This window comes from Borostomias antarcticus (assembly GCF_949987555.1).
Source record: "Borostomias antarcticus genome assembly, chromosome: 25".
Lineage (NCBI taxonomy): Eukaryota > Metazoa > Chordata > Actinopteri > Stomiiformes > Stomiidae > Borostomias > Borostomias antarcticus.
The window spans coordinates 8756693-8773423 of NC_140258.1; the positions used below are offsets into that span (position 1 = coordinate 8756693).

At 49.4% G+C, this 16731-nt stretch overlaps 1 protein-coding gene across 1 annotated transcript in view; it reads left to right on the forward strand.

Annotated features, from left to right (window-relative positions):
* thada (THADA armadillo repeat containing) overlaps positions 1 to 16731 on the forward strand; it is a 67512-nt gene that overhangs the window by 30024 nt on the left and 20757 nt on the right. The window contains exons 28-30 of the mRNA XM_084458942.1: positions 1 to 28; positions 9569 to 9737; positions 14859 to 14962. The exon at positions 1 to 28 is cut by the window's left edge and continues 104 nt beyond it. Of these exons, the coding sequence (XP_084315068.1) occupies positions 1 to 28; positions 9569 to 9737; positions 14859 to 14962 (301 nt within the window). The remainder of the gene's footprint in view (positions 29 to 9568; positions 9738 to 14858; positions 14963 to 16731) is intronic.

Below are 16731 nucleotides of genomic sequence, written 5' to 3' on the forward strand. Positions count from 1 at the left end.
TCGCCCCCTTCATGCCCTTCATCATCAGGTGAGTGGGTCCGCAAGCACACACACACACACACACACACACACACACGCAAAAGTCTTTAGTCTCTCAGACACCCACAAACCCAGAGTGTTCCTAAGCAGACACTAAGTGTGTTTTGCCATGGCGATTAGCTGTACCTTCATCAAGCCCAGATGGGACGGAATGACCCCACCTGTTCAACAACGAGAGCGCTTAGTCTAAACGTTAAAGCGTGGTTTATGGGTACTCGGTGTCTCGTTCCCAGATCTCCCAGTCCAGTTATCTGCTCCGGGGATGGGCGGGGCGGGGCAGACGTATGGGAAACTGTGGCGAGGGCTCTCGCATACCTCACATTGCTTCGCTGGAAAAACCGACAAATATTATTGGAACGTGTTCCTTCGATTCCGAAGCACCTGCGTCAGTGCTGGCACAATCGCCGTGTGTGTGTGTGTGTGTGTGTGTGTGTGAAGAAACAAGCGTATTTGTTGTACATGGAGGGAGGGCTTTTGGACACACAGGGGTGAGGGTAAGGTGATGGTAGTATAGCAGATCTGTTATGCTCTGATTGTCTAGCCCACCACATACTGCATCTCGTGGTCAGCTTGTTTCTAATCTAGCCAATGTCGGGGTCAGTGTCTGATCTAGCCCACCACATATCTCGTGGTCAGTGTCTGATCTAGCCCACCACATATCTCGTGGTCAGTTTCTATCTCACCGGCTCTCGCAGTTGTGGTTTTAACTGGCCAGGGGTTTTCCTCATCGTCGGTGACTTGGTTTGACCCATAGGGCTGTACGCTCTGTACTTTAAGGAGGGTACATTCAAGGATGACTGCAGCTGTGTGTGTGTGTGTGTGTGTGTGTGTGTGGGAGGAACGGGAGGATGGAGGGGAGGAAGGCTGAGGGCGCTCGGTGCCTGAGGCGTAGGGAGGAGAGGACGGGTCAGGGCAGGACCTTGAGATTGGAATGCTCTGTGACTGTCCATTCACATAAAAACACTCACAGATCAGTATATTTTGTGTGTGTGTGTGCGTGCGTACGTGCGCCATCGTTTGGGGTGGGGAGTGGGAAGTAGAGGGCCTGAGCACAAACACTTGTGTAGATAGATAAACATGCTTCCCACTATACACCACATCCCCCTCCATGCTCCTCACAGAGAGGGAACTCGGCTAGATGGATGGATGGATGGATGGATGGATGGATGGATGGATGGATGGATGGATGGATGGATGGATGGATGGCCTGCAGCACCTGGAGGCTAATGGAAGGCCAGCTACACGCCTGCTGCTGCCCCGATTCCCTCTGCTGACAGAGGGATAGAGAGAGAGGGGGAAAGGTAGATGAATGGATAGAGAGGTGGGGGGGGAGATGGATAGATAGAGAGGTGGGGGGGGAGATGGATAGAGAGAGAGATAGATAGGGGAAAATAGATAGAATAGATGGAGAGATAGGGGGGAAGAGATGGAGAGAGAGTGATGGGGGAGAGGTAGATGAATAGATACAGACAGACAGACATGAATAGATAGACACAGAGCGGTGTATGTGGCTGGTGTGGTACTGCGGGGGTTAACGGTCCGCGGGCCAGCGGGGCCGGCTGGCTGCTTCTCGTCAGCGGAGGTATGCAGCGCGCGGCGTTCACATCCACCCAAATCAAGCCCACATGTTGGAGGATGTTAAATATAGCTGCTTTGGCTCCGGTCCCTGGTCTATCTCTCCCCACCTCTCCTTCCCCCCGGGTTCTTGTGGATGTGTCTGGGGAGGCCAATGACTATCACCCCCCGCCCCCCTCCCAACCCTCCCTCTCTTACCTCTCAGGCTGCCGGAGTCACATTTCTACACCAAAAATCGAAGTAACTTTGGGTAACAAAAATTTAACGTGAACTCGCCCACCCTTTGACAGAAGAGACTGGGCCACTGTGGATAATCCTCTCCTATCCCTCCCTCCCCTCATCCTGCTTTCATGGTCTGATCTACCTCCCTCTGTCAGATCCATCTCTGGCATTCCTTTGAGGGCTCATGCGTCATCGCTTGTCAGCAGGGCTGGTGAGGAGGATGATGATGATGATGATGATACAGATCTGTCATGTTCGCTTCCAGTGCTACCCGCTTTCTCCCTCCCCTCCTGGCCACATGAACAGACTGCTTTCTTTCTTTCTCCTCTTTCCTTCTGCTCTCTCTCTCTCTCTCTCTCCCTCTCTCTCTCTCTCCCTCCCTCTCTCTCTCTCCCTCTCTCTCTCTCTCTCTCTCCCTCTCTCTCTCTCTCTCTCTCTCTCTCTCTCTCTCTCTCTCTCTCTCTCTCTCTCTCTCTCTCTGCCCCTGGCAGGGCTTCAGACTACAGTTCTGATGATTTATCTCCACAGATACCAGATCTGGCATCTCTCTTTCTCTCCTCTGTCTCTTTCTCTCTCTGTCTGTTCTTTATTCTCTCTCTCTGCTCTCTGTCCATCCCCTTCCACCGTCATAGGACCAGGTGTATAGCAGTATTAAACACAAATGTGTTTTATGTGAAGAAAGAGTTAGTTTGTCAAAAGGAAAGGAAATTCAAACAAGTGCACAGTAAACATATACCCCACCATGATGTATCGCCCCTTTGTGTCAGTGAAGCAGCGGCAGCAAGTGTAAACATTTAGGAGTCGTTTGCAGGTTTCTTCTGCTCTACAATGGTGTGAACTTCAACGGGAGCGCACATGAAAAAAAGCCCACAATGTTCTGCAAATGTGATGCAGAGACACTAGCCGTATGCGTCCATTTGTAGTTCATCTTTCCCATTGGCAGTAGAATATTGCTTTGTACACAAACAACTAAGCTTGGTGTGTCAGTAACAGTATAGTTCATTCTAGTCAGGGGCCAGTCTACTTTCCAAATCCAAGTTTAGAGCTTGAGTGTGTCTGGTCCTTGTTTTCTGAGTGTGTTTGGTCCTTGTTCTGCATTATTTTTTTTTATTTTTTTAATCTTTTTATTTATTTATTTTTCTTGTTTTCCACAACAATGGACATGTACGTACTCTTAAAGGAAAATGCTCGTTTTTGACAACCTGGACCTTATTTACGACATATTATAAGAAGTTTGACTCACCCAGATCACTTTTGTGTTGTTCGGAGGCCTGTAGAAGAAATTTAAAATCCAGCGCGAGCCAGTATATCCATGTAATGGCGGCGCACGGGGCAAAGGGAATGCAGCTTCTAAAAATCCATTTTCGGCCGCTAAACGGTTGTTTTCATCAATCACATTGCATGAATCGACAGTTGATATTCCTCTACGCGAGCCATTCTTTCGGTTTTCAAATACGTGGTCTGTAGCCACTGTAATATGATCTTTACACTGGCTATGCTCCCTCACATTCTCTGCGCTACGATCGGATTGTTGCTGACGAATGACGACGACAATATTCTCGGCACCAACTACGATCGTAGCGCAGAGAATGTGAGCCGGAGAATAGCAGGCTGCGCGCTGGCCTGTGCGCATGCGTGCTGGAGCAAGTGGGGGAGAGGCTTGTAAAGATCATATTACAGTGGCTACAGACCACGTATTTGAAAACCGAAAGAATGGCTCGCGTAGAGGAATATCAACTGTCGATTCATGCAATGTGATTGATGAAAACAACCGTTTAGCGGCCGAAAATGGATTTTGAGAAACTGCATTCCCTATGCCCCGTGCGCCGCCATTACATGGATATACTGGCTCGCGCTGGATTTTAAATTTCTTCTACAGGCCTCCGAACAACACAAAAGTGATCTGGGTGAGTCAAACTTCTTATAATATGTCGTAAATAAGGTCCAGGTTGTCAAAAACGAGCATTTTCCTTTAAAAAAATAAATAAAAATAAAGTAAAATAAAGTAAGTCTAGAGCAACTAGAGGATGCAGGCACTCAACCACTCACACGTGCCCACCTACACCCACCCCAACAGTGAAGGGTCCGGGTTGCTGCGTGTTCAGTTCCCATACCCCGACCCTCCCCTGTGGAGCGGGCCCTGGTGAACACGTGTAAGATACCCGCACCCCTGAGTCACCCCCACCTCTAAAGAAACATAAATCACAATACAAACACAAACATGGCAATACAGGACATACTCCTAACATAACGCCACAACAAAATATAACCAGACACAAAGACAATATGAACAGCACAAACCCTATAAAAACAATAACATCAAACATAAACGGTTTGCAATACGTTGTGTGAGATGTCCTCTAACAATGTCACAATGTCTGTCCAATCCCCTATCAAAGTCCATGAGCAAGAAGAAAAGTTCTGATGTTCTGCATCTTTTGATTTTCATTGGTTAGGGTACTGTAAGGGATACATACATTACAACGTGTTGGTCTGCACAAAGTAAAGGATTCAACAATAGTTTGACTTAAATGGTGGTGTAAACACTCAAATTAACCCTGATAAGACTATCATCGTATTTTGTTTGCTTTGGGTGCACTCTGAAGTGTTTAAATGAGTTTGGTAGTGGATACTAGCTGGTTACCACTGGCTTGTGCTAGCATTAGAGATGAATCGGTATGAAAATTTCACATCACGATTATATTGACCCAAATGATCACAGTTATCAGTATTATCACGGCATTGTTAAAATGTGCTGAAATGTTCAAAAACTACTGATACAGACACTGAAATAATTTCACCAAGTTTTATATTGAAAACCACAAATAAAATCAGCAGCACTATGCAATTTCTGCTTGCATAAACATAAAAATAATGCATCTTGGAGACTTTAGTTGATGCTGGACCGTATTTACAGTGAGTCTTTCAAAGTGCGGTAATCAAACACGGTTTTAATGATCATTTTAGCATGATAAATTTAATCAAATTTTATTGCGGTTTATCATTATACTGGTAATCGTTACATCCCTAGCTAGAATTAGCATAATGTGTATGAGAACAGAGAAGGACAGCATGGAATCAACTGAAAAAGGTATCCATTGATCAACAACATGATGGTCTGAACAATCCCTTGAATGCCTGGCCTTGGCGAATAATAGTTATATCCATAGTTAAATAGTAATGCAATTGATATTTGGACAGTAATGTATCATGTCAGTGTCATTTGTCTTTAGTATTGTAATTGATTGATCATTACGAGGCGATAGGCTAGTTAATTCAATATCCAGTATTCCATATTAAGTAAATCCAGAAATTGAACAAATAACTCTCCTCAATTGTCCAGCAAAGACAATGTGCACCAGTCAGTTTTTTGCTTGCATCGGGCAATGCGAAGCAGATGCAGTGTTATACTGTTCCTGCATTTGGGAACTAATTCAGTGTAGTATGATGCAGCTCTTTTGCTTTGTGTTTGTTGTAAATGTTAGGATGTTGGGGGAGATCCAGTCACACAGTTGTGCTTTCAATCTCATGTTTATTTGCAGTGTGTGCTCTTTGATGTGCACATTCAAGAAGGGATGAGCATTTCTGAGAACCACAGGCGTATGAAAGTCAATGCTGAGATGCTACAGTCAGTGTTTGCACCAAGCACTCTTATCCACAAACATTTCACACAAATAAATCTTTACAGCTGTTAGTGTCCTTAGTGTGAGCAGTTTATTTTAGGTGCAAAGGGTCGGACGTTTCACATTTCCTGGAACAACATAACAGTTCTATCTCACGGTTCTACACTTTGTGGCATGAAGCACTGAAAACATAGTCTGGCAATCCAGACTCAACGCACAAAAAGGAAAAAAAAGATGTTTTCAATATAGAGTCTGGACTTTAACCCGCCCAAAGCGATTTGAGTTTTCCAGTAACACTTTACAATAAGGGTACATTAATAATCAGTAGTTAATGCATTATTAAGCATTAAGTGAGAGTTAACTAATATCTCTATTAACCATTTACTAATGTTATTTATGTTAACTAAGGTTAACTCACCTAACCCTAACCTTAAAGGAGAAGGCTCTTGGACCTTATTTACGGCATATTATAAGACGTTTGACTCACCGAGAACTTTGGTGTAATTCTGAGGCCTGTAGAAGAAATTTAAAATCCAGCGCGAGCCAAGTATATCCATGTAATGGCGGCGGACAGGGCACTAAAAAATATCTAAAAAAATTATTTTCTGCCGCGAAACGGTTGTTTTATGAATCGCTAGTTGTGCTTCCATAGAGCGAGGGATTGTTGTGATTTTCACATGCCTCTGTAATATGATCTTTAGAAACATCTTTAGAAACGGAATAAATCTTCCCCACTTGCTCCAGCACGCATGCGCTGGCTATTCTCCGTCTGTAGGCTACACTCGCGGCTCACATTCTCTACGCTATGATCGGCTTCCATCATATTCTAAGTCATCTTCTATATCCTCAAAATCTGATAAATATTCAGCCATATTGCACACAATATTCCAGGCACCAACAAGCCGATCGTCTGCGGTTTGTTCCTCGGCGCCTTACTCTCACGCCGCGCAGGATTCCAAACCCCATCTGTGCATCAATGAGCCGAAGTGTCCGACGCCGTTCCGGAGGCGGTTAAGCCTCATCCACGCAGGTCTGGATGAGTCCATCCCGGTGGGGGAAGGACCGGCATCCGGGATGAAATCACGTAGTCTGGAGGTGTTCGCCTCTCACTCCGCACACCAGGTGTAATCCACCCATCTTGCCTCACTGATGTTAAGATCTCTGCATTGCTGCAGGAGATCCCGGCACAAAAGTCTCGACTTGAGACGCCGGGGAGCAGGTGGTTAAGCTCCACGGCCCGGCAGGCGAGACGTGCTGTGGTTCCTGTGCGGCGGAGGCCAGCGCGCTGGATGCCTGCAAGGATGGGAAGGTTGTCCACAGGAGTGGGATGCAGGCATCCTGTCATGATGTGCAAAGCTTCGTTGATGGGAGGGTCGATGAGGCGGGTGAGAGTGCTGCGACACCAAACCGGTGCGCAATATTCACTGGTCGAGTAGACCAGAGCTTTGCATCGGCGCCCCAGCCTGACCGGACCAGACGCCTCATCAACGCCCCGAGTGCAAGTTAACTTCTTGCGCAGTGACTCGAGGTGTCGGCAGAACGTGAGCAACCTGTCCAATGTCACGCCGAGATAGGTTGGTTCGGCCCTGCATGACGAGTGTTCCATCGATGTACACTCCAGTTTACCAGGCTAATTAAAACGAACATGGCTGCACCCATAGTAAGTAATTAGTTGTCATTAGCTTATCATTACAAACTTCTTTTGTCCATTGCAAAAAAAATACAAACATGATTTTATCACTAATATGAAAACTTCAATAATATTGTAAATACATAAATCATCACCACATGCATCAGAATCTGATCATTGTTTCCTGTTACAATGTGTATGTGTATGAACCTGCAATGTTTCATAATATATATCCATTCAGAGAAGAGGATTCCCCTTTTTCCACTGCTTCATTGCTGCAGAAGGGTGACGCCTCGTTGGTGGGCGACATGTTTACTGTGCACTTGTTTTGAACACGGGTGTCGTGCTGCGCAACATGAAAACTAGCTGACAGATTTGTATAGAAATGTACGTGGTAAGGAATTGACGCTGTGAGTTGACGTGCCAAAGGACGTCAACATTCCTCTTGAAACGGACAGATTTGGGCCAGTCAAACCCTAACTAAGGACACAATTCAGGTATATAGCTGTATTTACATATATAGATGTATTGACTGTATTTGACTGTGTTTGCGTAGGCGCTTTGCTGGTTGCATTCCTCAGTAACAGACTTCATCATGCATCAGAGTGGGCCAGTTTGGTTAACTCAGTACAGGGAGGTGTTCCTCAGTACAGGGAGGAACGCCAATCCCCAAATGAGCCCCAGATGCCCCCCCACCCCCCTCCTCTCCCCAGTCTTGTGTCCTGACCCCCTGGAGACAGCGCTGGACGGCCCTGTTTCTAAAATTACACCCCTCCAAACTGTCATTTCCTCTCCAAAGAGTTTTAATGGGACAAATTAGCACTGATAGTTAACATATGGGCCACAAATGGGTCTGGGTGGAGGTGGAGCAATGGATTGGTCATTAGAGAGAGTGTGTGTGTGTGTGTTTGTCTGTGTGTGTGTGTTTGTCTGTGTGTGTGTGTGTGTGTGTGTGTGTGTGTGTGTGTGTGTGTGTGTGTGTGTGTGTGTGCGTGCGTGCGTGTGTGTGTCTGTGCGTGCGTGCGTGCATCATGTTCAGACAGTGGGAATAACTGTTTTCTCACGGAGTCTTTTTCTGTCTGTGTCTCTGACTGTCCGACCGTCTGTCTGTGTGTGGAAGTTATGACACAGCAGGTGCGGCAGCATTAGTTGACAGCTGACCTAGTACAGTACTGTATGTCCAAACAACATCCCCTTTGTCCAACCTCTGGGTAGAGCACACAAGGTTGCAGATGATTGGCTCATGTGCTCTTGTTTTTTTCTTATCTGCGATTCGTCGATAAGACGTTTTGGAGAATCTACATGAGTTCTATCTTCCCCTTGTATTTGAAACAAAGAGATTATTATGGGAATGGAACAATCAAGCAGAGCCACCATGGAACCTTCCTGATTTTTTGAACAGATAAAAAGTCAGCGGATCTTCTGGAACCCGTGCGTGTGTGGGAGGTGGGTGTAACCCTAAGCCCCGGGGGTGGGTGGGTCTTTAAAGCCAAAAGGCGCGCGTAGCGTCTTCATTTTGACATTCCATTCCATAAGCAGCGCTGATAGATGGACGTTGCTCGTGTTGTTCCGGAACGCAGTTCTGGAACGTTCCGCGGATTTTCCACAGCAAGCCGTTTGTTTGGCTTTAGGTGCTCTTGAAACCATTCGGGTCATCTCCCGTCATGGCTCACGGCCACGCAAACACAACATGCCTCCCCTTCTATCTCTCCTCCCTCTCTACCCCCCCTCCTCCTCGGCCCTCCTCCCACCCCTCTCCAAGCTTGCGGAGGAGAAGTGAAAGATGTCGTCTTGGTAGATCTGTACGGGGGGGGGGGGGGGGGGGGGTGTTTGTAAGCACCGCGTGGTACGGTGTAAACCGTTCAACGTGGAGCTAGGACCTAGCACCCGGCTTCCAACAGGCCAGACCAGAGCAGGCCGGATCAGAGCAGGCGAAAATATGGGGCGGGTTTGATACAACGACTGTACCATTTACGACGATATGACGGTTAACCCACGCTCCGTTGCTCTGGTTGGTTGTAGGTCTATCCAATTGCGCGGAGAGACATTTTGGTCTGCGACCGTTGATCACGCCCCAGGCTTGGCGAAACCCCCCACACCCCAAAGGCCCTCCCAGTCGCTCTCAGCTGTCTTACCCTTGGTCCACCATAGCGTTGTGACATCGGAGAAGGACCGATCGTCACCCCACTAACGAGCTCCCTTGAATGTCCGCTCAGCGTGAACGCCCACCTCCCCTCTCCCAGTGAACTGTGTGGGTGTTTGGATAAGACATTCCCTGATACAGTACCTTGATAAGTATTTGAATAGCTGTCCAACCTCAGTTACTTGTTTTGATTAAAGGCATGTTTCAACTTGAGTGGGTGTGAGTGTGTGTCTGTGTGAGCTACAAATAACTTCCTCATGTCTCATTCTGGATTCAAATTGTGTGTGCGTGTGCGTGCATGTGTGTGTGTGTGTGTGTGTGTGTGTGTCGTCGCAGGTGTGGTCGCTCGGCGGTCTACCGGACACGTGAGATGGCGGCCCGCGCTCTGGTCCCCTTCGTCATGGTAACGCAGGTCCCCTCCACCATCCAGACTCTCCTGGAGGACCTGCCCCTGGAACCGGGGCCGGGAACCCAGCAGAACCACATACATGGAACCCTGCTGCAGGTCTGGTACCACGCACACACACACACACACGCAGTATGCAGTCTACCCATATGCACACACACACACTAACATATTCACTACACACACTTATACACACACGCAGCCCCCATCTTGACAAGGCCCATTATCACACTGCGACATCTTTGTATAAATACGTGTTTTGGTCCTGTCAACACACACTGACACACACTCCTCCAGTAATGTCAACACGGGCCAGCGGACAGGGAGGCGGACCCTGTGGGACAGAGTGGGCGGGGCTTGGGGGGAGGGCAGGGGGGTCAGGAGGGGGGGAGGAATGGATGGGGGAACCGCTTGATTCCGGAATGTTTGATGTAGATCCTTGATGTTGAACCAAAGATTTGATAGCGGTCTGGGCAGCAGGGAGGTCTGAGAGAGGGAGAGGAGGAGAGAGGGAGCAAGCAAACCGGTGTGTGAGAGAGAGAGGGGGGAGGGAGGGAGGGAGATAGAGATGGCAGGGAAGGTGGGCTCTCAAAGGCTTATGGGAGATTTTGGAGGAGCAGGGTTTGTTTACTTTCCTGTCATGGCTGCCATGTGTGGAGCTTCTCCAGATGTCTGTCTGTCTGTCTCCCCCCCCCCCATCTCTCTCTGTGGCCTGGTAGGAAGGAGAGATTTGAGAGAAGGAGATACTTTGGGGGAGCGGGAATAAGAGTAGCTCGGGGAGGGGGAGGGAGAGATGGATGGATGTGCCAGAAGTCTGTTTAAGAGAGATTCACATATAGAAGTCAGGTTGACAGGTTTTCTGCCACCATTTTAATGTCGTCATCTGCTCACTCACACTCACTCCATCCCTGGCTCACAGTGCTTTCATCTGCGGGTCCCATTCAAAGACCAGGGCTGAGCATACACATACAGCTCTGTGTGCCACACACACACACACACACAAAACTTTTGAGAGATTTGCATTTGTCATAGAGAGGGCATTGGTGAGTCAATCAAGGGTTAAGGGAGTGTGTGTGCGCGCCTACCTGCCGGCCTGACTTTTGTTTGGGTGATGAGCCACAGATGGATCCGGGTAGGATGGCACCGCGTCACGTCGCGCTCTTTGAATATGAAAAAGCGGACGGTGTGTTTCCCTGATGAGCCCTCCGATACGGCCTGGCGATGCTGCAGGGAGATGAGGAGGACCGCTGTGATCGGGAGGTGGGGAGGAGGTGATGGGAGGTGAGGGAGGAGCAGATGGGGAGTAGGCGATGAGGAGGAGATGGGGAGGAGAGGGGAGGAGATAGGGAGGAGGGAGGAGGACGGGCCATGCAGGCACACCGGAGTAAACACGCTGCCGCACTAGAGAAACAGGCAAGGAGGGTACGTGTGGACCGGAGCATCACACACACACACACACACACACACACACACACACACACACACACACACACACACACAGACCTGATACTATACACACGCAGTCCTCCCAATACAGCCCCTGCAAGTGATGGTGGAGATACAGCCCCTGCATGTGATTGGATTGTGTGTGTGTGTGTGTGTGTGTACGTGTACGTGTGCGCACGCTCGTGTGGACTGCATACTGAGTGCCTGTACTATACGTGGAACAGATTGGGACAATGTGTTCAGCTGCAGGGAATGGCTAATGTATGTTAATGTGTTCTGTCCTCTCGCTGCAAATGTGTCTAACAGGTAGCAGATGTCTCTTCTCAAGGGAAAACATCTGATTTTTTCCTCCGAAAAACAGAAACTAGCTGTGTAACTGCACAATCAGCATAAAACACACACACATACAGTACACACACACAAACGAATTCATTCTCACACTACTGCAGCCCTTCAAACCTACTGTACGCACACACAAACACTTTTTTGACGGTTCTGTCCTCAGAGCACCAGAACTCTTTAACCTGAATGACCCGCATGGGGTACACACATCGAGTTTAAAGATACCCCACTTTGATTAGACAAGCTCCAAACACAGTCTGAGCCAGGCCGCGCCCCGCCCCTGACCGCCCCAGAGTTCTGTTTACACAACGTCCGGACCAGCACTAACGAGCCCGCCAGACAGACCAGCACTAACAGAGCCCGACATTCGGCTCTGCTCTCGTCACGCGCCAGCGACGGCGCCTACCCACGACGCACACGGGTCCTTCCCTCGGGGGGCGTCAGCGTTTTGGGGTCATACGAGGGTATTAATCCTTTGTGTATATACCCACAACACGGGGCTAGCTAGGCTAACTCAGGGAAGAGTCCAAGGAATATGGTCACCCACCCTTTCAATCAGCAATACATTCTCTCACTCTGTCTTTATGTCTCTCTCTCTCTCTCTCTCTCTCTCTCTCTCTCGCCAAGGAAGTGATAGCAGTGGTAATGCTGGACTTCTTTCACTCTTTTCTCTGTTTTTCTCTCTCTTCCCTGGCCTTGGTTTTATTAACAGAGCATTTCTGCCCCAGAGCTCCTCAGGAATCAGTCTCTCACGATCCAGGGGTGGTGGCTGTTTACCGTCTGGCTGATGGCTGATGATACCTGAAGCTGCTCGGGAACTGAGCCCGTCTGGCTCCACATCTGTCATCTCTAGTTAAGATGGCCGCAGCGGCAACAGGTTTTTAACTTCCAGCGTCATCTTAAGATTAGCCTCATTATCATTTAGCACCATAGCGTTAGCAACTCCGTGCCTCAGAGCTACAGAAGTAGCCTTAGAAGGGTTAGCGTTAGCCTTTAGCAGCGCAGCGATGCTGCGGCTGAGCGCGCAGCCTCAGAGCTCCAGTAGAAGCAGAGGCACCGTGTTAGTGGTGTTCAGCGACGGTGTTCAGCTGGACAGAGAGCGGCTAGATGACCGGACAGGGCGCCGTACCAGGGCTGACGAAAGAGAGCATCAGAAGGTCAACGCTCCTCCATGTTCCTCTTTGGTTTGTACACAGCTGCTCCACGTCTTCTTGGATCACGCATACATGCGCGTGAGCGCACACACACACACACACACACACACACACACACTCTCACTGATCATGCTGCTCCTCTGCCGTGAGTGCACAAATGGAGATAACAAACAAGTCCCCAGGGTGCAGTTCTGTTTCTGCAGCTCTAAAAATTGATGATGTCAATGCGTACACACACCACAGGCCTTGTGTGTCACAGAGTTTGTGCGTGTGTGTGTGTGTGTGTGTGTGTGTGTGTGTGTGTGTGTCTTGACCTGTTTATCAGTCGTTTGTACCGATGATGTTCCTGTGTTAGTGTACATTGTTAGCCTGCACAAGTGTTTGTTTTTAAGGGTACGTATGTTCCTTTGTGTGAAAGTGCATTTAATTGCGTGTGTGTGTATGTGTGTGTCTGCATTGTGTGTGCGCGTGCGTGTGGGTCTGGCGTTGCCCTGTGGTCAGTTGCCTGCTTGTGGCTGTGGGAGGGACTGCAGGGCCGGCTGATAACAGACTCTGAAACACCACCACTATTTTTACCCGCTCCAAAAGCCAGCGACACTCGTTACGGCGCGCGCCGCACACACAACACATGCCGTAAAACGCCTGGGTAGAAAACAACCGGGACAAATAGCTTTTTTGATTTGTTTCGTATTTTGTCATTGTTGCGCCAAAACCCTCCCCTATAAAAGTGTTAAGTGAGGGCGGTTGCTTCCTAGTCAGAGCCAGCCTATCACACCAGCCCTGGTTCCCTCTCCTACCTTACCCCAGGAAAGGCCACAACCGACACCCCTCTCCCCCACATTCCACCTCTCCCCCCTGGGCACGATCAGACTATACCCCCCCCCCCACACCCCACTATGGTCATCCTGTGAATCTCATCATGTTCCAGTTCAGTCCCAGCCCCGTCTTCTCCCTGCTCCCTCTTGGTTTCTGCTCCATGTCCTCCCATTTGAAGGAAGAGCCACCGGCGTCTATAAATACCCCCCAGCTTCCTCCTTGCGCTGGGCCGGATTAAGCCGGCTGACACTCCCAGTCCCGGGACTTCCCAGCCTGAGCTGCGAGGGGGGGAGGGGGGGGGGGTCAGGGAGGAGGGAAGGAGGGAGTGTACAGACTAGGGAGGGCTGTGGGTGCTGTTTGTGTGACCCAGTGGGTGTTGGCTGGGGTGTGGAGGCTGGAGGGTGGATGGAGGAGAGAGAGGGGGGAAGGGTAGGCCAGGGTTGGGTGGCCAGCGCTGGTGCTACGTGGTCGGGCTGGTTTTCCCCCACGTTGCCTTCCCTGCCTGAGGTAATGAATGGCTTCCTCCTGGCCTGCGGCCGAGGCCCTGGTCTGAAGAGTATACTTACTCTGGACCAGAATACCCAGCCAGGCAGTGTCTCTGTGTCCTGGCCTCAGAAATACACTGGAGTGGCCTCAGAATGTACCGGCTGCCGTCCCAGACTCCATTCCACCTGCTAGGCTCGATCTTATTATGGTAGCATTATGTCATTCAGCTGACATAAGATATATAGTAGTGTAGAAATAGTATCCACCACAGTATACGTACTCATATAGGGAGTATATGAACAAAATATTGACGATAATGGCAGTTAAAAAAAAAAAAAAAGGGTGTTTACCACACACTAGCTTTGAGGACTAAAAGCAGGCTACTTAGTGTTTGCTAACATGAGTGTTTTGTATTTTCAGTTCAACTCACATCCACTTAGTCATTCACTTCACCCTAATTCATTTGTTTCCTACAGTATACATTTCCTGAGCTTATTATTAATCATGATTACCTCCGCCCCAGCAAAAGCGGTGTTTTCGGTGGCGTGTTTATTTATTGGTTGGTTTATTTATTTGTTAGCAGGATTACGCAAAAACTACCTGAGCGATTTCCGTGGAGGGGTGTAGCATGGGCCAACTTAGATTTTGGACCACTACATTTTGGAGCAGATCCGAGGGCCCACAGTGGCGACCAAACACGGCCGCCCATTCACCTCCATTCATTTTTTTTTACCTTTTTGGGGGGGGTCAGGAAATAAAAATTCCCTCCATTCATTGTCATTGGGGGGTCCTGAAACGGCCATATCTCAACTTGGGAGGGTCACAGGGACACGGGGATTTGGACTGACATAAAGCTCTCGATCTAATGAATACAGCCACTACATGCGTTCACGGGCGGAGGTCTGTGCTCTCTCTTTCTAGTTCTTCATATTATTCATCAACTTTGACCATGTTCCTTCTTGTTTGCTGTGTGTAGGTGCTGTCCCTGCTGCGGTCCTACCAGACGGACGCTCACAGACCCCAGGCGGGAGGAAGTGACATCGGCAAAGCTCTCCGGCCGCGCATGTGGCTGGCCTCCAGGTGTTCTCACACACACACATACACACACTCGCGCGCGCACACGCAGATATGCATCCAGAGAGAGAATAGCTCCTTGTTCCTCTGCCCGTCCCGTCCCTGATCCATGTCCGCCCCACGCTCCACACCGGCATCCATTTCAGAGAGGCCGCATGCCGCCGCGGACCCCCTACCCTCCGCCCCCCCCTCGCACCACCTGCCCCTCCGGCCCCAGACCAAGACCCAGAGATGGGGCAGACATAAACCTGACAGCCCCCTCCCCACCCAGGCTGCCCAACAGCAGGCAACGCGCAGGACTTGTCCTATAGCCTGCTAGCAGGCTAGCCGCGCTCGGCTGCACTGATGAGCTTTTTCATTAAGATGACGAGGCAGATTCTTGCTCGCCGAAGCGCGGCCTCCTCTCTCTCTCTGCGTTTGATCGCTGGCCGCATCAGAACCCACCGCGGAGATCGAGGATAACGAACGGGGTCAAGAGTACCTCGGCCGGTTAGAGACGGCCGCGTGTCGAAAACACCACTTATTTCCAGGCAGCCGTCGTCCAGCTCTGTGGAATGTGGGGTTTGGCCGCCCGAAAGAGTCAGTTTCTCCGGCTTCTTCGGTGCCTTCCTGGGGTTTGCACAATCCGAAGTGAGTCAGCAGTTAGTGTTTCTAAAGATGGCCGCCCACTCTCCCACTGGGGTTGACTTTGGCGTGCGGAGGGAGGTGAGGCTCCCGCTAAATCATCAGGATCCTATGGCGTGTATTGCTTGGAGTCAGATCTGAGGATTGAAGTTCTCGGGGTCTGCTTCATAGGGCTTCTGCCAAGAGGGCTTGTGCGCTCGCTTTGCTCGCTCTCGCACGCGCGCACATGCTCGCTCATGCCAGGTCGAGCTGAGAGACTCATCCCATAGCGAATCTGTTCTCACTTAAAACCACGCGCACTCCCTCTGGGCTCTTCCCATGCTCCGTGCGTGTGCGTGCGTGCGCGTGTGTGCGTGTGCACGTGCGAGTGAGTGTGAGAGAGAGAGAGGTGTGTGTGCGTGCGTGCGTGTGTGTGTGTGTGCGTGTGCACGTGCGAGTGAGTGAGAGAGAGAGAGGTGTGTGTGTGTGTGTGTGTGTCTGTTATTAATATATGAGTGATGAAAATGTGACGTCAACCCCACACACTGTCCCCCTTGTTCTCTCATACACACTTATGAGCTCTCACAGTACTGTGGTCACACGCTTGTGCGAACACGCATATATACACACACACGCTCCCGCGCCCACACAGGCTGCCCCAGTCTCATGTATATACACACACACACACACACACACACACACATTGAGACTCACACTCACATACGTTTATGTATATTTAAGTTTCCTCTTTAATGATGTCACATGCTCATGTCATGTACATACCTGGACATGTACACACACTCACACTGGGCCCCCTTGTCTCGCTGAAGGGAAGACACAAGAACCAGCCCTGCTATATAGGACCGTATGCCCATCGGCACTCCACTAACTGAGTTACTGTATCTTAGCATTTCTCTCTATCCATAAACCCTCTCACATCATGCATGCCAATACACACACACATATTTCACACACAGACAGACAGACAGTCCTATTCACCGTCTTTATCTTGATTTTTCAGAACTTGTTATTACTATTGTTTACTGTTTTTCACTGTGGTTCAATCATGACCTACATGGTCAATTATCTACGGCATCACTCAGTAGCAGGAGTTCAGCTGAGTCCAAGAGAACTGCTTTGTGTTGATAGATAACCCACTAACACAGGGCCTC